At 42.7% G+C, this 24,702-nt stretch overlaps 1 protein-coding gene across 1 annotated transcript; it reads left to right on the plus strand.

Moving 5' to 3' along the window:
• Nucleotide 1: 1 nt before the first annotated feature.
• PI4K2A (phosphatidylinositol 4-kinase type 2 alpha) lies at nucleotides 2-24,479 on the plus strand (the record flags this gene model as incomplete). The annotated part of the gene is made up of 9 exons (XM_010833114.1): nucleotides 2-118; nucleotides 7,535-7,735; nucleotides 12,227-12,358; nucleotides 12,728-12,881; nucleotides 16,332-16,393; nucleotides 18,322-18,421; nucleotides 19,177-19,310; nucleotides 19,794-19,853; nucleotides 23,952-24,479. Coding segments are annotated over 9 exons (1,122 nt in total), but the record flags the coding sequence as incomplete, so codon positions are not given.
• Between the last annotated feature and the right edge of the window lie 223 nt (nucleotides 24,480-24,702).

The raw sequence follows: 24,702 nt of genomic DNA on the forward strand, positions 1-24,702 counted from the left end.
GGACCCGGAGTTCGAGGCGGTGGTGCGGCAGGCCGAGTTGGCCATCGAGCGTGGCATCTTCCCCGAGCGCATCTATCAGGGCTCCAGCGGAAGCTACTTCGTCAAGGACCCTCAGGGGGTGAGATCGGGCTGGGGACTGCGGCCGCCAGCTTCGGGGAGGGTGGACCTGTCCCGGGGAGTTTGAGGCTTTGCACAGTCAGAGGGAGAAGGGGTTTTGAAAGGCTGCGAAAGGAGAAAACTACCGTGCGGAGCTTCGTGGGCAGGATTTTGGAATGCCCCTGGGAACTGGAGATGGAGAAGCTCTGCGGAATGAAGAAATAAATCAGAACTTATTTGGTAGGGGAGGAGTAAGCGGAAAATGAAAAGAGGAAATTGACCAGATAGAGGCGAGGAGCCCTGCGGTGTGGTGGGGCAGTTGGCCTCTGGACAGAGACGTGCAGGGAGATGCTGCTTTCTAGTAGGTTCCTTAGCTTTAAACTACAGACATTTGTTCAGCTACTTACTTACTGATTTGAGCTTTGAGCCCGTCCTTTCTTTTTGTACCGAATCAGTGTTGTCACTGTTCATCCAGGCGCACCGGTGACCCATGAGGGGCTCTGATGGGTCCCTTCCAGCCTTCTCTGTTGTGGGGATGTCTTCTGCCACCGATCCAGGTCTCCTATTGACAGACGTTGCTGATTGAGTGGACTCATCAGTTTCATCTGTCTGGTTATTGCTCACTTCTGAGATATTGTTCAAATCCTTTTTTATTGTTGCTCAGTTTAGAGTGTAAAGTTTGAGAAACATGGGACTGTCAGTTACCTTTTACTTTCATTTCTCATCCAGGACTAGTGTTTTTCTCACTTTTATTTTGTCCCTTGTATGTGTTTAAAGGGGGATGAGGATGGGATGGGACATAGAGTGAGGAAGGCAGCTGAAAAGTGACATTTATTCTTTTGATTAGGGTTTCCGTGGTGTCTCAGTGGTAGAGAATCTGCCTGCCAATGTAGGGGACGCAGTTCCATCCCTGAGTTCCAGGAAGATCCCCTGGAGAAGGAAATGGCAAGCCACTTCAATATTCTTGCCTGGAGAGTCCGGTGGACAGAGGAGCCTGATGGGCTACAGTCCACAGAGTTGCAAAAGAATCAGACACAACTTAGCGACTGAACAGCCCACCAACAGATCAAACTAGAGGTGTCTTTGAAATATCAATGAGTCAAAAAAATTTCAAGTCTTCTGTGTTCATGTTCTCAGGTGGGCCAGAATGACTTACTGGAAAAATATACTATTGTTATTAAACTGATGGAGATCAGAGTTCCCTCACATTTTCCCTACATCTCTCTTATGTGAACTCTTGAGATTGGTGGTGTGCTCTTTTGACAGGAGTGCTGAATGGCCAGGATGCACTGTGACTTGTAGTTCTTGGTTAGGATCATATTGGATCCAGTTATTCTCCCAGATGTTATCCTGGAATTATCACCAAGAACCAGAGAGCATTTCCACAATCAACTCAGTTACCACAAACGAGATGGGAAAAAGGTTTGAGAGTAAAGTTTTTCCCAATCTCTCAGATAAGGGAGTAGTGAGTTAAATCGAAAGCTCAAACAGGAACCATCGCTTCTAGAAGAAAAGAAAGACAGGGGGTCCTTGGGTTTAAATGTCAGGAAGATGTTCATCATTTTTTATTTAGGAACCAGACTGAAATCTAAGATATGAATGGTTTTTATTTTGTTGCTAGCTTGTTGGCTGAAGGGGCTAAGAGCAGGTGGAAGATTTTTGTTTTTCTTTCATGACACTGTTACAGCTGCACTGCAACACTGGAAGTGTGTTGGGTCAGCAGAGAAGTGATCTGATGCTCTGACAGGTGGGAGTAATGCGATCTCTCAGCTCCACCTGGCAGGTAAAGTACTGTCACCTTAGTACATAGCCCATGGAGAGTAGTAGACTATGGATATGTTTCTTGGTGACTTGCAGGATCTCAGTCTCCCAGATTTCCTGGCCACTGTCCTTTCTTAGATGGGAAGTCAAAATACATATGACCAAACAAAACTTATTAGTGTAACCATTCTGTTCCCACTGATGAAAATGTGGTTCAGAGCAGAGGATCACTTCCTAAATGCTGTGGTGGGTTACACTAGACCACAAACTAACTGTAGTTAGTTTTGTCATCTTTAGCCCTGCTCCAAATGTGTTTATTTATTTTGTTTAGAAATACTTAGATAGTATTTACTGTATGCCAGGTACTCTTAATGTGCTTTACAGGGCTTCCCCGATGGCTCAGCGGTAAAGAATCCGCCTGCAATGCAGGAGACTCGGGTTTGATCCCTGGGCCGGGAAGATTCCCTGGAGAAGGAAATGGCAACCCACTCCAGTATCCTTGCCTGCAATGTCCCATGGATAGAGAAGCTTGACAGGCTACCGTCCATGTGGCCGCAAAGAGTCAGACACTACTGAGTGACTGAGCACACATACACAGATAAAAATAATGCATTAAAAAAAATAAAGTGCTTTACAAATAATAATTCACTTAATACTCGTAACACCTTCTGAGGTAGGTACTATCGTTGTCCCCACAGATGATAACACTGAGACACACAGTACAGCTAATTTGCCCAGAGTCTTAAAGCTATTAAATGGAAGGCAGGTTTCAGACCCAGGCAGACTGGCGCCAGAGTTCATGCTTCTAACTACCAGGTCCTGCTACCTCAGAGTTAGTCATCTGAATCTCTGGTTTCTCTTTTCAGCTCCCATATTGGTTAGGACTAAATTTGGCTGTGTGTGACAGACATTTTTAAATAATAATAACTTGAATAAAAGTACATTTGACTCTCATGAAAGAAGTCTCCAGACTGCTTGGAGCTGGCATGGCATTTTTCTTTATCGGGGAGACAGTATGAACAGTATGCATCCATAGGTCCAGCTGGTCAGCCATCCCTAGCATGGGGCTTCCACTTCATGAGCCAAGATGGATGCTCAGACTACAGATATCTTGTCTGCTTTTCAGCCAGTTGAAAGAAGGAGAGGAGGAGGAAGAGAATGCCCTCTCCCTGGAAGACACTTCCTGGAAGTTGGCACTAGACTGTTCTCCTTACATCCCATTGTCCAGAACTGAGCTTCAGTAGTGACTGGGAACTGGAGTCTTTATTTTGTCCTGCTAAAAATCAGGTACCTGTGCCCAAGGAATAAGAGGGAACAGAGATTGGGCGAACCAGCAGTTTCTGCCACAGGTACTTTTGGAGCTGGACAGTCTGAAAGGTTCTTGAAGATAACAGCCCTGATTTCATTTCCCGGTTGAGAGTGGTTTCTTCCTCAGAATGAGCAAGTACGGACCTGAAACAGTAAGATGGAAAATGCTGGATCAGAAGTCATGGTAGAATGCTCAGGTCACCCTCCTCACCTACATCCTTGTGTTTCAGGTCTCAGGCTGCTCACGAAAGTAGTTTTTGAGCATTTTCTGTTTTGAGTGGCTGGTAATACTAAGCATTCATATTGCCAAATCGTAGAACAGCATATGACTGACTAGTTTATTAGGACAAATAAATGAGATACCACATGTGAAAGCCCCTGGCCTAATTCCTGGTGCTTAGCAGGAGTTCAGAGTGTTTTGCTTGTTTTTTAAGTCACATGCTGACTGACCCCTGGATTAAGCTTTCTTGGATACATGGCATTGAATAAAGCAAAAAGTAGTGTAATTCTAAAAGGATCCATTCCTATTTAGGATAGTAATTCATTAGACAATTGTAAGTGGTATTTGCAAAACAGTTTTATAGATACCTCTCACATGTCCTAGGAGCTTGGCCTTATATCAGTAATTTTCAGCCTTTTAAAAATACTTTCTTCACCAAGAGTTTGTCTTGAAAATAGTACAGTATTATTTTCCATTTTTCAAATATAAATTTATATTGTAATATTGAATGTGTTTCTTGTAGCCACCTGTGTCTTCCAGGAAATTTTGATGTCCTTACATTTGGTTGAGAATGCCACTAATAGCCAAATAAAGAATAAGGATCTCAGAGTAACTTTTCTTTAAATCATTTTATTTATTTATTTGGCTGTGCTAGGTCTTTGCTGCTGCACAGGCTTTTCTCTAGTTGTGCTGAGTGGGGGCTGAGGCTTCTCTTGTTGCAGAGTATGGGTTCTAGGGCTAGGGCTTCCGTAGTTGTAGCACGTGGGTTCTAGAGCACAGGTTTAGTGGTTGTGGTGCATGGGCTTAGTTGCCCCAAAGCAGGTGGAATCTTCCCAGACCAGGGATCGAATCCATTGTTTCCTGCATTGGCAGGCAGATTCTCTACCACTGAGCTACCAGGGAAGCCCCCAGAGTAACTTTTTTTATTACTTAAATGTGAAGATACAGTCATGTTTATATACGATACATAGGTGTAGTTTGGAGACTTTTAAGCATCATCAACACACCATCTGTGATAGGGAGTTGTCCCAAGCCACAAGTTATAATCGATGAGGCAGGTTGGGTTGATAGCAGTGAACAGGAAAATAAATACAGGCTGAATCTCTTTTATTACATTCTATTTGGATCCCATCTTCTTTCAGGATCTCACATATTTGGAGTAGTCCATCCCTGTCTTTTGTAAGAGTTAACATGTAAATCAGGCTTCTCTACCTCAATAGTTAAGTCAAAAAGTGCTGTTTCCATCTAGCCTCTACAGAATACAGACTTACCTTTTTCACTCTCATTTCCTTATGAGTGTATAGCAGAGATTTCAAGAGGTTGCATGATGTGTGATATCGAAACAGATTGAATATTAAAGAAGATGTGAGAATACAGTTTTCTTCTACTGAGCTAAAGATTCGAGATTTGCAAAAATGTAAAATAATACCAGTCTTCTCACTAAAAATTGTTTTTTAAAATATAGTTATTTTTCAAAAAAACATGTCACATATATTAACATGTAATTGGTCTGTTTTTATGATTAGGTGAATTAAATAAATAGTTTTGACATTTTAATTTTAAGTTCTAATAACAGCAAATATAGATTTTGCCCATGTAAACAAAAGCTTTGGGGGTCTTTAATAGTTTTTAAAAGTTTAAAGGAATCCTGAAACCAGAAAGTTTGAGAACCATCCACTTTGTATTTACCAAACTTAAAAAAAAAACACCAAACTTTTATTTTATGTTATTTCTGCATATTTCACTGTATAGTATGCATGATGTGCTTGAGTTGTCTTAGATTGTAGTATAGCCTAGCCTCGTACACTGCTCCTTGGAGCTGCTGGATGGACACAGAAAACCCTTGGGTTTCAGGTTTCAGTAGTCGTGGGGCTGGCCCAGCCAAGCCCCGTCGTCACTGCCCTGTGCGCTGTTCTTTTTATCCTGAACTTCATGCATTTCTGCTCCTCTGGCTACCTGCATGTTAACCCGTTCCTTAAAAGGGATTTTAGTAAGTGAGTGTTAAGGGAGGGTGTTTTTTAAAATACTGACATCAAACTGAAGCTTTCTCCTACGTGTAAAAAGAAATTGAAAGTTTATTAAAAAAGAGAGATAATATGGTGAAATGAATTAGGCAGTATTTTTTTCTTTCTCAACCAAATAATGGTGGGTGGTTTTAGAGTTTGTTTTCTATGAATTAGGAGAATATTCTTGAGTCTTCGGTAACACAGTTGATTATGTGATGTTAACATTAGCTTTAGAAATTAGGCCAGACGCTGCTTTATGTGTCTCTAGGAAACCCACAGAGTGCCGATACACTGTATTGCGCCAACTAGGTGAACTGAAGCAACTTCGCCCTGAAAGGGACTTGTCCCCCTTCTGTCTGAATGTCCTTCTGTTCCTCCATCCTTCCCGCCCCCCACTACCCCCCTATTTGTGCATGCCAGACATTATTATTTAATGAAACCCTTGTTACACTGAGAGAATCATGATGACTAATGCTTTTAGAGTCGATGAAATGCTTTCGGATTCTCCTTATGCTGGAAGGAAATTGAGAAGTTAGAGAGGTTGGTCTATAAATGATGCTTGGCTGCAATCTTGGCCTTTAAGTTCTGCTCTTTTTTTGGCTGAGGGATCATGTGGCTTGAGGGATCTTAGGAACAGGAATCAAACCTGTGCTTCCTGCAGTGGAAGTTTGGAGTCCTAACCACTGGACCATCAGGGAATTCCCAAGTTCTGCTTTCTTTAAGTGGAAGTATTTAAGCCTCAGTCCTGGTATTTTTCAGCCCCGCTAGTAGTCTTGGTTTCCCTTTCACTGGGGACCAGCTTGCTGAACTCCACGTTGTACTTCAGTGAACCGGCTGGTGGGTTCTGGGATGGGCCTCAAGTTGTCCTGTGGTTTCACTGCCCAGGTTCCAGAGAGTTCCGGTAGAGTCAAAAGCCATTCTCTGCGAGCTGAGCCAGTTACTACTACTGCTGCTATGTGATTCAGAGCCCAGGGTTGTGGAGACAGAGAGGAAGATTGCCAAAACAGGCCTCTTCCTAGCCACTTTGGATAATAATGTAATTCTGAATGAACATATGCATTTGACTTTTTCCCGTGAATAAGTTTATCTTTAAGAATCAATTGATTTCTTTTGTACTTCTTTTCTCTTGCCTTCTTGCAAGGCTTCTTGAAGGGACTGGCCTCAAGATTGACCAGTTATTGTTTTAGACATATGCCTAGCTAGTTCCTAATATGAGTACTTACATATTGCAGGCAGATGAATGTATGGTTTTTGCTGTGACTGGCCATTCAGGAAATGACACCCACAGGAAAATGTCTTATGACCCAGACTAGCTTGAGTTGGCTGTGGGCTGAGGGGAGAGGGAGAGTCATATGATATTAAGATGAATCACTTGAATAGAATATTTACTTTACTTTTCTTCCTTTGAAAGTACCAGTTTGGGGACTGGAGGGAATGAGATAAATATAAAACAACCTAAGGGGACTGACTGGCTTGGGGAAGAAAGCCTTCAGGAGGGAAGGCCTTAGTTTCTAGATTGCAGCAGCATCCCATATGTATGAGGATCTTTGGGGATTAAGTTATTGTCTGCTAGAGAAGATGGATCTTAATCTTTATGGCCTCTCATGTCCTGGTCTCTTGCTTATCAGAATTACTTAAAAGAACCCATACTAACCCGCCAGCAGACTCTTTTTCCTGCTGTGATTTTTCTCTTCCATTGCTTACTTAATTTGTCATTCCTAAACTTGTTATTTTAAGATGGGTGGGGGTATTAAGGCTGATAGAGGAAGTCAGCCATTGATAAAAGAATTTTCTTAACCTCATTCCATAATACCTTACTGATTTCCTTTCAGTTGATACTTTCCTTAACTGATGCGGAGCAACAGTGAGTATTAATGTACCTTAGAAGTTGGGGTTTGATGGTGTTAAAATCTGTTGTACCATCGATACCAGATTGGCATCTTCTTTGGGCACAGCCCTTTCTGGCAGCGTTATTCTCAGCTGCGCATGTGCGCTGGTGTCTTCCCTTCAGGGGGAAGTGTCTAACTGTACATAGGGATTGTCTGCCTATGCCCTCTCATTTCCTTCTAGAGTCTTGCTGACCTGGTCTGTGAGCCACTGGCATGAACTTGCCTTTAACACCCTTTTCCTTTGGTCTCTGTAGAAGATCATCGCTGTGTTCAAACCCAAGAATGAAGAGCCATACGGGCAACTTAATCCTAAGTGGACCAAGTGGCTGCAGAAGCTGTGCTGCCCCTGCTGCTTTGGCCGTGACTGCCTTGTCCTCAACCAGGGCTACCTCTCGGAGGCGGGGGCCAGCCTGGTGGACCAAAAACTGGAACTCAACATCGTACCCCGCACAAAGGTCAGTGACCTGTCTTCCGGATGCCTTTCTGCCTGGCCAGAGTTTTCCTGGGCCTAAGCCCAGGTTAGTGGGACTGCTAGATCCAGTGAAGGGCTATTTTTACCCTGAGTCTAGGGTTCTCGGCCTTTTTTTTTTGGTGGGGAGTGGTATGTGCATGCTTATGGTTTGATCATCCGATGAAAGCTGTCCTGAGAAGGATACACATAAATTTTTTGCATACAATTTCAGGAGGTTCCCTTCTGATACACATGTATGGGCTCCCTGGGGCTTTGGATCCCACGTAACCCCAAGCTGGTTAGAAACCTACCTACTTTTGTAGCTCACTCTGAGATTTCTGAGCCATTCCAGGATTTAGACACAGTCTACAATGGACTAGCTGATTGTCAGCTAAGCACTAATGCAAGGTCTGGCAAGCAGGACTCTAGGGTTGGCTGAGGGTTAGTGTAAAGGTCTGGCCTGAACACCTACAGGAAACTGACAAGGAATTCTCATCACCCATCTTTATGCTATGGAATTCTGGTGCTTGTCTGAACATTACAAAATTGGGTTCCCGGATCTAGGCAAATCCACACTTAGAATGGATTTGTACATACCTTATATGTGTTGCAGACTTAGCTGAAGTTCTAATGCAGGATCTGGACCATACCTCCCACCCTCTTTCAAAAACAGGCTTAAATAAAATTGATTGTAACAGTTTCAGAAAGTTTACTGATACTGGGTTAAGAACCACTCTGCTACAGGATGTCTCATGAAACCTTCCAAGGGTTCCAAGGCGAAGAAATCTTCTGGTCAGCATATGAACATCTAAGGATACGTCATCACTCATTTAATATACGACTCCCTGAGATTTAGTAACAACTTAAGGTGGAACTCTGGTCTGATGCCCTATGGCTGCAGGGCCATCTTTGTATCTCTCTCTGGGTCTTAATCTTCTTTGAAAATTGGATAAAAGCTATAAATTTTGTTCCCATAAAAAATATACATATTTGCAATTACCGTATATAATTTCAAGAGGATGGTTCATGGGCCAGTTGAAATCTACCCTTTGACCCACAGGAACTAGATTAAAAACCCCTGGCTGAGGTTTTCTTTGCAGGTTTAGATGGCAGACTGTGGGCAAAGAGCCTAATCAGCAGACAAGAGGTTCCCTTCAAATCTGTTTTTTCCTGTTTTCCCAGGGTATGTTACAAGAAAATGTGATAGTTGTGGATGTTTAACTATGTTTGCTCCTTTGCCAAAAAACTTCAAATAAGCCAACTAGTTTGTAAGGAAGTAGAAATCAGGGAAAACTTCTTGAAATTTCCTTCTCTCATTCTCAGCACCTAGCAAAATACTATACTTCTAGTAAGTGTTCCTTAAATACCAGCTGAATCAGTGAATAGATATCAAACCATGAAAAAAGAACAGTAACAGAGATCCCCCAACCTCAGGCCAATGGAGTGAATGTTAGATATATTTGATTGTAGTTCCCGGCTCGTAGCTCCCATCTGACATCTAAGTCACCCTGCCCTTGTGTAGTGCACTCCTTCCCTTTGAGCTTTCATTCTCTCTGTGTGCATAGAGTGAAGCAGCACCCTGAACATCTTTATATGATGATGAATGCTCCTAAGATCTCCTACCTACCCTGAAATCCTCCCACCAGGCCCCTCCTAGACTCTAGAAATCCTAAGTACTCCTTGCTCATCACGCTGTAATCTCCCTGCTTTGCTGAGTAAGTAGCAGACCACCCAGGCCCCATGCCTGTCTGTTTTGCCTGTGCTTCTCAGGGCAGTGCCTAAGAATCAGGGATCAAGTTCAAATTCTGGTGCTGCACCTCTTTATTGAGTGATCCCTGGGCGAGTGAGTTAAGACACTCCCGCATTCTCTCCCTTTCAGTTTCCTCACTATAAAAATAGGGATATAAAGAGTTTCTCCTTGGACTTCCCTGGTGGCGCAGTGGATGGGAATCCACCTGGCAGTGCGGGGGACATGGGTTTAATCCTTGGTCTGGGAAGACTCCACATACTGCGGAGCAATTAAGCCCATGGCCACGACTTCTGAGCCTGCATTCTAGAGCCTGTAAGCCAGCACTCCTGAACCTGTATGCCACAACTGCTGAAGCCCATGCACCCTAGAGCCTGTGCTTTGCAACAAGAGAAGCCACTGCGATAAGAAGCCCGAGCACTGCGAGGAAGAGTCATCCTTACTCACTACAACTGGAGAAAGCCCAAGCGCGGCGGCGAAGACTCAGTGCAACCAAAATAATAAGTTAAAAAAAAAAAAAGAGTTCCTACTTGATAGGGTGGCCATTAATATTACACAAGATAATCCATGTGGAATATGTAGCCCAGCGCCTGGCACAGTGTAAACACTCCATACGTTTTAACCTGTGGTATTTTTATGACCATTCTAATCATTAATGCCATGCCCCACAATCCTGTTCTCCCCCATCTCTAGTCTTCCTCTTTCCCTGTTAGAGAACCTTAATGAGGCCTGAGGGTCTTTTGCATCAAAAAGTCAGCAACAAAAAATCTTGTCTTCCGTGAGACTGAGATGAGACAGAACTTTGCAAGCTTAACATACATTTGCAAGCTTAACATAACAGCTGCTGGAGAATAGTAAGAGGAGATCTCAGTCTTTCCTGCCTCCCCACCCTTGTGACAGGATTCTATCCAGTTGATCACAGTATCTGTCACTATGGAAACGGGGCTTACAGTTGTGCTAGAGCTTCAAATAATAAGGCTCTAATTCTCACTTGATCACTATCTCTGCTCTCTGTTCCTACAAGGTTTCAGGTTATGAGAGTTTCATTAGTCATAGGGAAAGAGTGGTTAGTTACAAAAATTGATCAAAATAAATCTGATGAGGGAAAGTGTGGTATATGTCTTGAGAACAGGGTTTTCATCATAGAAACTGGCAAGATAGTCTTAAGAAAGCCTTTTTCCCCGTTTGTTCTTGTGCCGATGTTTCCAGATTTGTAAGGTAGAAAGTGCTAACCTATAATACATCTTGGCACATCTGTTTTCGGTACCATATTAAAACTGAGTGGATGGATGGATGGATGGGAGCAAGGGAATTACTTTATGCTATCTCTAAGGTTCAAGGGCAAAATTAGTTACTTGTAATGAATTTTACAAGGCTTAGGAAAAGAAAGAATTTTCTTATAAATTTTATTTTTGGTATTTATATACTAAAACTCAGTGCTATCTGAAAGAAGCTTGTAACTCATTCATTCATTCACTTAGTGAATAGGCATATGCCGGGCACTCTTTTGTACTCGGGATGCTAATGTAAATAAGATGGTTCTCATCCACCCCACATTTCATTAGTTTTAAAAAATGGATAATCACGAGACAGTGGTTAAGTGTGATAACGGATGTCCAAATGGATTATGGATTATCGTGGTATTTCTGCAGTTTGACAATCAAGTGTAATATTGGTGTTCCATTAAAAAATTTTAAAAGGTAATGCATGCATCTAGTGCAAAAATTAGAAGGCACAAGAGATTAAACAAACCGCCCACTCTCATGGCTCAGCAGTTAGGCATTGGCCTGCAGTGCCGGAGACGCAGGAGACTTGGGTTTGATCCCTGGGTCAGGAAGCTCCCCTGGAGAAGGAAATGGTAACTCACTCCAGTAATCTTGCCTGGGAAATCCCATAGACAGAAGAGCCTGGTGGGCTACAGTCCATGGGGTCACAAAGAGCTGGACACGGCTGAGCACACCCACATACCTAAACAAAGAAGAGTAATCCAGCTTCTCTCCCACCCCTGTCTTCTAGCCACTTGATTTCCTTCCTCAGAGGCAGATGTTATTACTAGTTTCTTGCTTAGTATTCCAGATATAGTCTATGTAAATACATAGCAATGCATTAAAAATTAAAACCAATTTTAACATTTCTTTAATTTTTAAATGTAAATTATTGCACACAGTATAGAATTCAACAGGAAGTAAAAAGGTATGGAATAAAGTGCAATTTATTTTTATCTGGAGAGAAAATAGATCCTGGACCATCTTCTCCTAACCCAGAAGCTAGCTGTAGTGTCAGCATAATTCATTTTAGATGCTATAACAACCCCTGAATTGCAGTGGTTAACACGATAGGAGTTTATCTCTTGCTCACATCAAGATCCATGTTAGTTAGGCAGCTCTCCTAGATCCACGTCACTTTATATAGCCACAAGAGATCTTGGATCCTTCCGTGATGTGGTTTTACCATCTCTGAGCCCTTCATTTCTTCCAGCTGCACAGACTGGGAAATGTGAACTAAGGATCATGGGAAATTTTAGGGGCCAGGCCTGAAAGTAATGTGCATACATCACTTTGTCAACATTGCATTGGCCTGAACTACTCACAAACTGTCTCCTACCAGTTAGAAGTGCTGAGAAATGTATCCTTTCCATATGCTGAAGAGGAACAGTACTGGTGAGCATCTAGCTATTATTCTTTGCCATACTGGTATAGTTCCTTAAACTTCATTCTAACCTTGGTGTCTCTTCTGTTTCCATTGTAGGTAGTATACCTGGCCAGTGAGACCTTCAACTATAGTGCCATTGACCGAGTGAAGTCCAGGGGCAAGCGGCTTGCGTTGGAGAAAGTGCCAAAAGTTGGACAGCGGTTTAATCGCATTGGGCTACCACCAAAGGTATAGACTGCGCCTAGGTGGCACATCAAAGGTGGTGATTATAATGGCATAACCATCCAAGAGGTGAAGTAAGGTGTCTGCAGACTCGCCTTTGGACACTTGAATAGCCTGCCCTGAGGCACCAGTCTTATTCATTTCGTTGAGGGCCTAAGGTTTGAGGAGTAATTCTCCGGAGAATAGAGACTATAGCTTCCTTACTTTACTCCTCTGGACCATTTAACTGTGCCTTTTGAATTTGGATGAGCAATTACTGTCACCACCCTTTTCTAATATAAACTCTATAGGGCCTTAGTGGGTACCTGGCTTACTCCTGGGATCTTTGGACTTGGGCTGTAGGGAAATACTTCTGTTCTTCCTCTTTGGTTGCAGGTTGGTTCATTCCAGCTCTTTGTTGAAAGCTACAAAGATGCAGACTACTGGCTACGGCGTTTTGAAGCGGAACCCCTTCCTGAGAACACTAACAGGCAACTGCTCCTGCAGTTCGAGCGGTTGGTGGTCCTGGACTACATCATCCGCAACACTGGTGAGCAGCTGTGGGTGGTCCTGTGCCCTGTGCCTGGCTGTGAGGAGCCACAGGGCAGACATGGAGATTGCTTGCAGAGCTTGGTATCAGAGTACCCTGTCAGGATGAGTTTTTAATAAGACAGAAGGGTTATACACATTGGAGAGGGTGCTGAAAATACTTTTTTCTAGACCAGCTTTGTCTAGGCACATCATGTGTAATTATCAGAGGCGGTGAGTACTTATGTTTCATCTTCGCCTCTCTCCCAGTCTCGTACAGAAGACACTTTGGCTCTTCTAAAGCAGCACAAAGAGTGCTCTCATCCTTGATCCCTAGTCATTCGTGGTAGCCTAGCCTAGTACAGGACAGTTTTGTCTTTAAATACCACATATAAGTGGACTCATATCTTCCCAGGTGGCGCTAGTGGTAAAGAGCCTACCTGCCAGTGGAGGAGATGTGAGAGGCCCTAGTTAGATCCCTGGGTCAGGAAGATCCCCTGGAGGAAGGCATGGCAACCCACTCCAATACCCTTGCCTGGAGAATCCCATGGACAGAGAAGCCTGTCAGGCTACAGTCCATACGGGGTCTCAAAGAGTCGAACACGACAGAAGCAACTTAGCATGCATGCATTCAAGTGGACTCATACAGTATTTTCATTCTGTGACTGGCTTAGTCACTTAGCGTAATATCCTCAGAGTTCTTTCATATTGTAGGATGTGTCAGAATTTCTTTCCTTTTTAAGGTTGAATAATAGTCTATTGTATGTATATGCCTCATTTCACTCATCCATTCATCTGTAGACAGACACTTGGGTTGCTTCCATGTTTTATCTATTGTGAATAATTCTGCTGTGAACATGAGTGTACAAATATCTTTGAAACCCTGCTTTCAGTTCTTCTGGGTGTGTACCCAGAAGTAGAATTGCTATATCATATGGTAATTCTGTGTTTAGAACTTTGAGGAACCGCTATACTGTTTTCCATAGTATGGAAAACATTTTACAGCTGCATCGTTTTACATTCCCAAGAGCAGTGCACAAGAGTTCCTGTTTTTCCACATTTTCACCATCATTTGTTATATTCTGGGTCTATATATAAATACATGTGTATAGTAGCCATCCTAATGCTAATAGGTATGAGGTAGTATCTCATTGTAGTTTTGATTTGCATTTCACTAACGACTAGTGCGAGATCTAACCAGTCCATTCTAAAGGAGATCAGTCCTGGGTGTTCTTTGGAAGGACTAATGTTGAAGCTGAAACTCCAATACTTTGGCCACCTGATGTGAAGAGCTGACTCATTTGAAAAGACCCTGATGCTGGGAAGGATTGAGGGCAGGAGGAGAAGAGGACGACAGAGGATGAGATGGTTGGATGGCATCACCGATTCGATGGACATGGGTTTGGGTGGACTCCGGGAGTTGGTGATAGACAGGGAGGCCTGGCGTGCTGTGGTTCATGGGGTTGCAAAGAGTCAGACATGACTGAGCGACTGAACTGAACTGAACTGAATGACTAGTGATGTTGAACATCTTTCCGTGTGCTTTTCCCATATGTGCTAAGTCGCTTCAATTGTGTCCAACTCTCTGAGACTGTATGGACCGTAGCCTGCTGATGGTTGTTCCATCCTTGTCCAACTTTGATTATATATGCAAAGGTTTATTTCTGAACTCTGTAATCTAGTCCATTGGTCTATCTCTGTGTCAGTACTACACTGTTTGATTACTATAGTTTTGTAGTAAGTTTTGTAATAAGTTTGTAAGTTTTGGGGGAAATGTGATTCCTCCAGCTTTACTCTTTTTCTGGATTGTTTTGGTTCTTTGGCGGTCCCTTGAGATTTCATATGAATTTTAGGATAGGTTTTTCTGTTTTTGCAAAAAACATCATTGGATTTTTATACAACTGCATTTAATCTCTAGATTAGTTCATCTTCAGTAGTATTGCTGTCTTAACAGTATTAAATCTTCCAATCTGTGAACATGAAGTATCTTACCATTTATTTATGTCTCTTTAATTTCTTTTAGCAATATTGTATAGTATTTATTATACAAGTCTTTTACCTCCTTAGTAAACTAGTTCCTAAGTGTTTTATTCTTTTTGATGATATTATAAATGGGTTTGTTTCTTAATTTCCATTTTGAATTGTTCATTGTTATTGAATAGAAATGCAGCTGATTTCTGAGGTTGACTTGGTATCCTGATCCTGACTTTTGCTGAGTTTATTTATTAGATCTAACAGTTTTTTGTAGAATCTTTAGGGTTTTCTGCATAAGAACATATCATCTATAGAGATAATTTTACCTTTTCATTTCCAGTGTGGATGCTTTTTATTTCTTTTCTTGCATAATTGCATAGTTCTTTCAGTACTATGTTGAGTAGAAGTGGTAATATTGGGCATTTTTCCTTTGCACTAGATCTTAGAGGAAGAACTTTTAGTCTTTCAGTATTGAATATGATGTTTGGTCTGGATTTTTCGTATATGACTTTTATTATTTTGAAGTACTAGTCTGGTGGTGACAAATTTTCTGTTTTGTTTGTCTGAAATTGTCTTTACTTCAGCTTCATTTTTGAAGGATATTTTTACTGTACATAGAATTTGAGATTAGCAATTATTTTCTTTCAGCAGTATTTAAAAAACGTTTCATTAATCTTCTTGCTCCCATGGCTTCTGTGGAGAAGGAAGTTGTCCATATGGTAGCTGTATTTTTCATTTCCTGAATTTCTATTTGATTCTTTTTTGTAGATTATTGTTTTCTGCTGATACTCTTATTTCTTAAACATATTAAGGATTTTATCTTGGACATTTCAGAGCTTATATCTTTATTTGGGGCTCCTATAGATGTATTTGAATTTTCTGTTGTTTTCGTGTCATCTTGTCTCTTTGTATGCCTTGTTATTTTTAAGTGTCAGATATTGTATATCAAAAACTGTAGAATTATTTGGAGGTCAAGGATGTTGATATCAATCCTGTCTGGAAGAAGATATTTGCCTCTGGCAAGCTGCTGGGGTCATCAGAAACCTAGGATCACATTAATTTTAGGTATTGAGAAGAAATTCTGCTTACTTCCAAGGTGTTAGCCCTTTAGGTTTCAACACAGAGCATGGATGATCTACCAGGGTTTCCTCTTCCTTGCCAGTCACCAGGCCATAGTTTTGTCTCCCTAGCTCCCTGGGGCTGTTAGCATACTGTTCTACCTCTCAGCCTCGTAACTACCTCTTCCCAAATCAGCAGCAGGTGCTGTAAGAAAAAAGAAGCCACAAAGGGTGGACTCCCCTCTCTTGAGTCTTTTTCTCCCAGATCATGACAGTCTAATTCTTAAGGGTCTTATAAAATCTCCAGTGCCTTCAAGAAATTTTAAAACATTTTGTCTATAATAGTATGATTGGTTTCCATGTGTCAGAATGTCTAATTCACCACTACTGAATGTGGAAATCAACAGTTTTGTCTATTAACTTCATATTTTTGTTCACAGATCGAGGCAATGACAACTGGCTGATCAAATACGATTGTCCAATGGATAGTTCTAACTCTCGGGTAAGTGGTTACTCTGTATCCTTTTAAGGAGAGGATGAGGTGGGATATATGCATAATATGGAAGCACAGAATAGTGTGATATTTAGGTCACGTAAGTTCAGAGGAATCAGGATAGCACACGTCTTTAAAATTGAGGTTAATATTTGGTAGTCGTTGTTCAGTTGCTAAGTCATGTCTGACTCTGCGACCCTGTGGACTGTAGCCAGCCAGGCTTCCCTGCCCTTCACTGTCTCCTGGAGTTTGCTCAAACTCGTGTCCATTGAGTCCATGATGCCATCCAACCATCTCATCCTCTGTCACCTCAATATGTTTTTTTAAGGAATATCCTGCTGATTGATTTTAAGAGAGACAGAAGGAAGAAAAGTTCAAATAAATTTGGAACCTGTTGCATACTCTGACCTTCTTTGGAGATTCACATTGTATGGGAGCATAGTAAAGGTCTGAGAAATAATGCCTCAGTGCACCTGGTGATTTCATTTGGCCTGATGATTTCTAAACTTTGACCATGGAATACTTTTCTCACAAGACTACAGTTCCACAAAATATCAGTTTAGAAAAAGCTACTTCTTACAACTTTTTCTACGCTCTCATTGCTTTTCTATTCCACCACGCTTCCCCTGTGCATTTTAAAAACTTAGCAGGAAGGCTGCCTGGAGAAGGAGAGGAAGATGGACTTTTATTCTTTTTAGTGTCTTCCCCTTCCAGTTTTATTGAGATATAACTGATATATAACTCTGTGCAAGTCTAACATGTGCATTGTGATGATTTGATGCCCATATATACTGCAAAATGTTTCCCACAGTAAGGTCAGTGCTTCTCAAATTCTGTACATCAGAATCATCTGACGAGCTTATTAAAAACAGTATAGATTCTACAAGCCTTTCCTCCATTAGATCTCGGGTAACACTGAGGATCTCACACTTTTAGTAAGGTATCCCAGAGGATTCTGATACAGGTATCCTGAGCCCACCTGCCCTGTTCTGTGGTGGCACTAGTTAGCCTGAGCGTGGAGCCAAGTACACAGTCATGGGAGGGTCTGACACGCGCTGTCCCAGGCAGCCTCTTGCACTCTCTCTGCACTTAGCTCTCGTCCTTTTCCTCTTAATGCTTCTGTGAAGCAGAGGAACAGAGTCCATTGTGCAAATGCAACCGGCTGTTATCATCCACGGTTCTAGTATCTTGCTGGAAAATGTCACCACCAGTGAAGTGGCCACTGAGTCAAAGGTCCACATGAAAGGACCTTGACTGACTTATAACTGATTTTTCTTCCTTTTTTTTAATGGGCTTCCTAGGTAGCTCAGCTGGTAAAGAATCCACCTGCAATGCAGGAAGAGACCCCGCTTCAATTCCTGGGTTGGGGAGTTCCCCTGGAGAAGGGATGGGCTACCCACTCCAGTATTTTTGGTTTTCCCTGGTGGCTCAGACAGTAAAGAATCCACTTGCAATGTGGAAGACCTGGGTTCAATCCCTGGGTTGGGAAGATTCCCTGGAGGAGGGCATGGCAACCCACTCCAGTATTCTTGCCTACAAGATCCCATGGACAGAGGAGCCTGGTGGACTATAGTCCATAGCGTCGCAAAGAGTCAGACACAACTTTTTGTCATTTTTTTAGACTCTTAGGGTTCTCACTGCCTTTCCCTGTGAGGAATGGCTTATAGTTCTCTTTTGTTATTGTCATTTCCTGTGTTACCAAGGATTGTGACAACTTTTGAGGAACCTTTTCTAAGAGAAAGGGACTCTGAGAACCTTGAATTAGCCAAATCAAAGTGTCATAAATATAGTAAGTCCAGGTAACAATTTGGAAACCAGTTCAGAGATTGAGTAAGGACCGGTGCCTGAGCAGGTTGAGATGGGAGCCTTTGCTGCTACTTTAAAGCTCTGGAGGAAGGTGGGACTCCCTAAATATTTAGTCTTCCGTTGCTCTTCAGGACACAGACTGGGTGGTGGTGAAGGAGCCTGTTATCAAGGTGGCGGCCATAGATAATGGGCTGGCTTTCCCTTTGAAGCATCCTGACTCCTGGAGGGCATGTAAGTCTCAAGACCACTGTGGTCTGGCTCTTTTCCTGCTCTTTCTCAGTGTTCTTATCTGTGCAATGAAGAGAATAATACCTCTATCACAGGATTGTTCTAAGGACTAATGCAATAATGCCGCTCAGCCCCTGAGCACAATGGCTGGCACACGGCAACTATTCCACAGTGTAAACTTAGTATCCTTTTCCCCATACATTATTCCCATCAGAAGCACAGAGCTGAGTTTTCACATCTCTATGTTGCATTTTTCTTAGTCTTTCTGAAGACTGTCTTATCGTAATTTATTCGATTTGTTTCTAAATATAAGCTGCTGTTCCTGTTCTGTCTTCCTTGTCGACATCCTGGAAACCAACCCCTGGCCCCATTATAACTGAGAAACCTTTAAAAAGAGAGAGATACAAGTAGGGGGTTACTAGTCCCTTTGCAGTACTTGTCTGTCTTTTGAGAAGGAGCGTCTCAATGTTTCAGTGGCAAGTACTGATAACTGCTTCTAGATAGGCTTGCATCTTGAAAAGTCATATAATGTCAGGGAAAGCGCACAGGCTCAGGGATTAGACAAACCTGGGTTTGAATCCCGGTTTCTCCACTTAACTGTTTAACCTTTAGGGTTAGCAACCCCTGTAACTTTAATTTTCTGTTGTATTTCAAATAAGAGGGATATCCAACTTTACCCGTGCTCTGATAGGTGGAGGACATAGATGGACAGGGACTTTTTCAACACTAGCTTTGATTTTGACTTTTCCTCTTTTCAGATCCTTTTTACTGGGCCTGGTTGCCCCAGGCAAAAGTCCCGTTCTCTCAGGAGATTAAAGATCTGATTCTTCCAAAGATATCAGACCCTAACTTCGTCAAGGACTTGGAGGAGGATCTGTATGAACTCTTCAAGGTTAGCCCTGGGAACCTTAGCCTTAAAACCATATGGAAGAAAGAATTCCAGCGGTTTTCCTAATTTGTCCTGATACAAGCCAAGATAGAATGGAAACATCCTCTGGCTTGTGTTAGCCAGTGGAGAGCAAGGTTTCCTCCCTGAGGACAGCGAGACCTAGTTTGGGTTGGTGTGGACAGTCGGCAGCTGGGTGGAGTCACACTGGTTCGTGTCCTGTGTGTCACGCGGCTGCAGTGTGTCTACAGAGCTCTCATCCTCAGGTGGAGCCCCAGAGCCTGGAGTTCTTCAGAGACAACCATGAAACTGAGGACAAGATGGTTACTTGTTCTCTATTTTGCTGTCTGTGAAATAGGGAGTCATCGGGGTTGGGGTGAACATCACTAAGCCGCCTAAGCCTCCTGAGGGTTTTCTAGTTGGGGGAGGAAAATGGGTTCTTCTGAGGCATTCATGCAGGTTATATCTCCTTCTGCCTTTTTTTTGCAGAAAGATCCTGGTTTCGATAGGGGCCAGTTCCATAAGCAGATTGCTGTCATGCGGGGGCAGGTAAGCCTGGGACATCCTCCTGGTGTCATCCCCAGGATTTCTCTGAGAGGGTCATATGCTCATGTTGAGTGAGTGTGTAAAGGCCATATCTCACACCCATTTTAGTCTGTGCCATCCACGCTTGTGACTCTGTCTTAACACCTAAGAGGAAAGGTAGCCGTCCCAGATCTCCCACCTCTTCCATGGTATCAGGCATTTGGTGAAGTACCTACTATGTGCTTGGTTCTGTGCCACTTGCTTGATAGTTCATTGGTGGATTTAGCTGGTGGTCTGGGTCCTCAGGTTGCTCAAGGTAGCTGTAACCCCTGGTGGTTAAGAGCTAGGCTCTGGAGTCAGACTGCTGCTTCACCACTCCCCAGCACCATGGCCTTAGGCAGGAGCTTCTGCTTCCTTTTTATAAAGTAGGACAGTTACCCTACTTTGCAGAGTTGGTCAGAGAATCACATAAGATTATGTGTACCAAGTGTTTAGTAAAAACCATGCCTGGCACATGGTAAGCACTCAGATGCTGGCATGGTTATAATTTTTGTTGTTATAGTTACAAGCACATTATTTCTTCTTTCTCCCCTTCATCTTCAAAGGGAACCAAGGAAACCACCAAGGCATTGTTGATCTTCCATAGCAGAGCAAAGAACAGCTTGAAAATTGCTAAAAGCGCGAGGACACTGACATTCTGCATATCACTTTGAAGTCTTAAAGACAGCTGGAATAGCCTAGCAGTTAGGGCACAAACTGGTCAGGGTGTGTGATTTGAAGCCTGACTCTGCCATTTATTAGCTGTGAGGTCTCATTGAGTTACTTAATCTCTCCTCCTTTTAATTTCTCCACCTGTAACATGGGATTAATAACAGCACCTATCTCATAAGGTTATGAGATCAATGATTGAAAACAGTTGGAGTAGTGCTGGTATATTGAAGTACTCAATATGGGTTAGCTATTTTACTAGGGTTTTGTCTACAGCTCCTCACATCTTTTGGAGAAGGCAATGGCACCCACTCCAGTACTCTTGCCTGGAAAATTCCATGGATGGAGGAGCCTGGTGGGCTGCAGTCCATGGGGTCGCTAGGAGTCGGACATGACTGAGCAACTTCACTTTCACTTTTCACTTTCATGCATTGGAGAAGGAAATGACAACCCACTCCAATGTTCTTGCCTGGAGAATTCCAGGGACGGGAGAGCCTGGTGGGCTGCCGTCTCTGGGGTCACACAGAGTTGGACACTACTGAAGCGACTTAGCAGCAGCAGCAGTCTCACATCTTTGAGGGACAGGAAGCTTTTCTCAGTCATAATTATCCAGTTAACCTCTTTCCTCCATTTAGCAAAAGGCTTCTGTTGAGGGCAACTCTTGAGCTTACCAAACCCGTTTTCTCTAGAAATGGGACAGACAGAGGATGTAATAGCTGTAGTTATTAGAGCTGCCTGAAGACCATAATGTGGTCTTCCTACATTTCCCCAATAATGTAAAGGCCCAGTTAGGCTGGCAGAATTGTTGGAAATCTTAAAAGCCACGTGACGTACTCCGGTATTGTGAAACTCAGCATAAAGGAGCAAACTTCTCTAGTTTGTGTAGATTGTACCTCTGTCCCTATTGTACTGTCTTCTCTAACCCCTTCCCAGTCTCTTGCAAACATAGCAACTTTCCTCTCATTATATTTAGTTAAGGCCATTATCTAGAGTGGCAAAAGGCAGAGGGGCGGGGGTTGAGAGAGAGACATTTTAGCTTTCTTTCCATCATGTGCTCTTAATGTCCTTTGAGAGCGGGTGGCATTTTACAACCTAGAGTGCCTACCTTTGAAACTGTCAGGATGAGTCATGGATGAGTGTCTAGCTCCTCCTCCTAGCACATGGGTAAAAGGAACGCACCACCTTCTATCTGCCTGAGCCGCAGTCATGGAGTGGACTGTACAGGGCCCTGGAGCCAAAGGGGAAGAATGGGGAACCCTGGAGAGATGGATTCGGGTGATAGAGTTGTTACTCACCATAAAGGCTTCTAACCAGACGTGAGATAAAGAATGCACGGTCTGAGGGAAAGCTTCTTTAGATAACATCTTCAAAGACAGTATTTCTTTTTTGGCATTATGTACCTGCTATAAATTTTTCTTCAACTTTTAAATTAGGAACATTTCAAACCTCAGTAAAATTGAAAGAGGGGAGTCATCTAGACTCACCAGTCATTACATTTAATTAGCCACGTTTGCTTTATCTCATATCTCGAAATGTTATCTATCTGAATATTATCTATACATCTGTATAATTTTATCTCTTTTATAATTTGTCTCTCTCCCTAGATAGGTAGATGTAGCCACGTTTGCTTTATCTCATATCTCGAAATGTTATCTATCTGAATATTATCTATACATCTGTATAATTTTATCTCTTTTATAATTTGTCTCTCTCCCTAGATAGGTAGATTTTGTTTGTTTGCATCTGGCCAAATCTTTTGGAAGTAAGTTGTAAACAGTTTGACGTTTTACCCCAAAGATGTAAATGTACTTGAAAGGTGGCTTCTAACCTGAAGACCCAGCCAGAGAGGTAGTAAAATCCTGTCATAAGCTGGATGGTCTCCTGCATGGTCTACTCTAATTCCATTTGAACCTCCTCTTAGTTCTCTGCCCTGATCTTGTACTCAAGGCTCTTTGAAGCAGTGTAGGGTGCTCACAAATACCAAGACAATGAATTTAAAAAGGAACTCATTACTGGTAGGATCTACTTCTGACCTCTGATCCAGGTGAACTCTGCCTCTTTGAGGGTAGCATTTGTAGGCCAAGGATCGTTATGGCTCAAGGCCTGTGTGTCTATGTGACTGGGGGCAGCCGCCCAGCCACCCCTCTCCTGTGTCTCCGGCCTGGCTGTGAAAATCTTCAGCATCCAACGGTTTAAAGGCTGTGGGAGGACCACTTCAGCTTTTGTTCTTTCCTATCAGAGAAGATACATGGTGGTGACTGTGATTGTGACAGGGGAAAGAAATGTGTTCCTCTGTTCACATGTCTGAAATATCTGTAAAATACAGACAAAAATTTGTGAGGAGCCAAACATACTGTGGTATCCTGGAACAGAAAAAGAACAGTACTGGAAAAGCTAGTGAAATCCAAGTCAAGTCTGGAGTGTGGTTAACACTCATGTTCCAATGTTGATTTCTTAGTGTTAGTAAAGGCACCATGGTTATAGAAGATGATCAAATTAGGAGAACTTGGGTAAATGGTACATATCTTTGTAACTTTTCTGTAGGTATAAAATTATTCTAAAGTAAAAATTTATTAAAAAAAAAGATAACAGCATGAGAGGTAGAGTTCAACTGAAATGGCTTTTATTTTTTAAATACATAGTCTTTGTAGGAAAATCAGAAAATAAGGATAAACTAAAATCACTGTATCTCTAGGTCACCTTTCTTGACCCAAAAATAATCACTGCCAACCTTTAAGACTTTTTTTCCTCTGTAGATAAGAAAATAGGATTTTAGAAAATAAAGGTGGGGATCACACTAATACCGGTTCCTTATCTCCTTTCTTTTCTGTCCAAGACATTGTGATCAGTTTTCCATGCCCGAAGAATATGTTTTTTAATTGCTTGTTTCTAATCCCTTAAATTATTAACTGATCCCGTACTCTCGGGCATTTATATAATTTTCAGTTGTAAACCATACTGCACTGTATAGATTGAAACTTAAGTGTTTTGTGCATGTCAGTGATCGTTCCCTTAATCCTTAAAAATGAAGTTGCTGAGTCAGAGGGCTTGTCCACTTTGAAGCCTTTATGGTCCACTTGCCTTTCTGAAAAACTGTTCCATGATCTGAACACTCCCCAACTCTGAGTCGGTATCTTCTGTATCTTTACTAACTAGACAGGCGAAAGAGGAGGTCTTTGTTTTCATTTGTATTTTTTTTTCATTTGTATTTTTTAAAAAGGTAGAGAGGTTTCCATTTTCTGTGATTGCCCTCTTACATTCTTACTTTAGTAGATAGCCTATTGGTAGTTTTCCATTAGTGTCTGGTTTATTTTTGTATTGATTTACAGGAGCAGTCTGCCTGCAGGTCTCCCTTCGGAGGCAGACCAGGATGCCTAGGCACTGCTCTTACTGATCTCCTTTCCCCCTCTGCAGATCCTAAATTTGACCCAGGCCCTGAAAGACAACAAGTGTCCCCTGCACCTCGTCCAGATGCCACCTGTGATTGTTGAGACGGCCCGTTCCCACCAGCGATCTTCTAGCGAGTCCTACACACAGAGCTTTCAGAGTCGGAAGCCCTTCTTCTCCTGGTGGTAGCCCCAGAGACAGACAAAGGCATATTGTCTGAGACTTGGGCTGGGAGGAAGCCTGGGGAGCCGGTTGCAAGAAAGCCAGAGAAGCCGGTGGAGATCAGTGCTCTTAAGAGCCCTCCCTGTCTGCTCACCACTCCCTCCGAGCTTTCCCAGGCCCCGGGAGAAGCATGAGCAGAGGGACAGAGGTGCTGTGGACCCTCCTGAGCGCGGGGGAGGGCTGGCGCTCCATGCAAGCCGTCCGGATGGGGGGAAAGGAGCATCTCCTGGGGGCAGGCTGGGAAAGTCCCTTCCCTCCTGGACACCCTGCTCTGTTGCTATTCCTTGTTATATTCTGCATCAGAAAAAATACAAATACAAATTTCAGTACTAGTAGCAAAACCCAGGTAGAATCCCAGACCCTCTCATGGCAGAACCTCTGATCCAGACCTAAATGTGCATGGACCCAAACATCCAGGTGTCTCACAGTTCTTACTGTGCGGACCAAGGCAGCTGGGTGACTCGCAGTGCCAGGACAGACAGAAGCCACACTTCCCTTTTGTGTCTTGCCAAGTCTTCTTTCTGTCTTCCTCCCACCAGTGCAATAGGTTGACTCC

Source organism: Bison bison, unplaced genomic scaffold (assembly GCF_000754665.1).
Source record: "Bison bison bison isolate TAMUID 2011002044 unplaced genomic scaffold, Bison_UMD1.0 scf7180017862979, whole genome shotgun sequence".
Classification (NCBI taxonomy): Eukaryota; Metazoa; Chordata; class Mammalia; order Artiodactyla; family Bovidae; genus Bison; species Bison bison.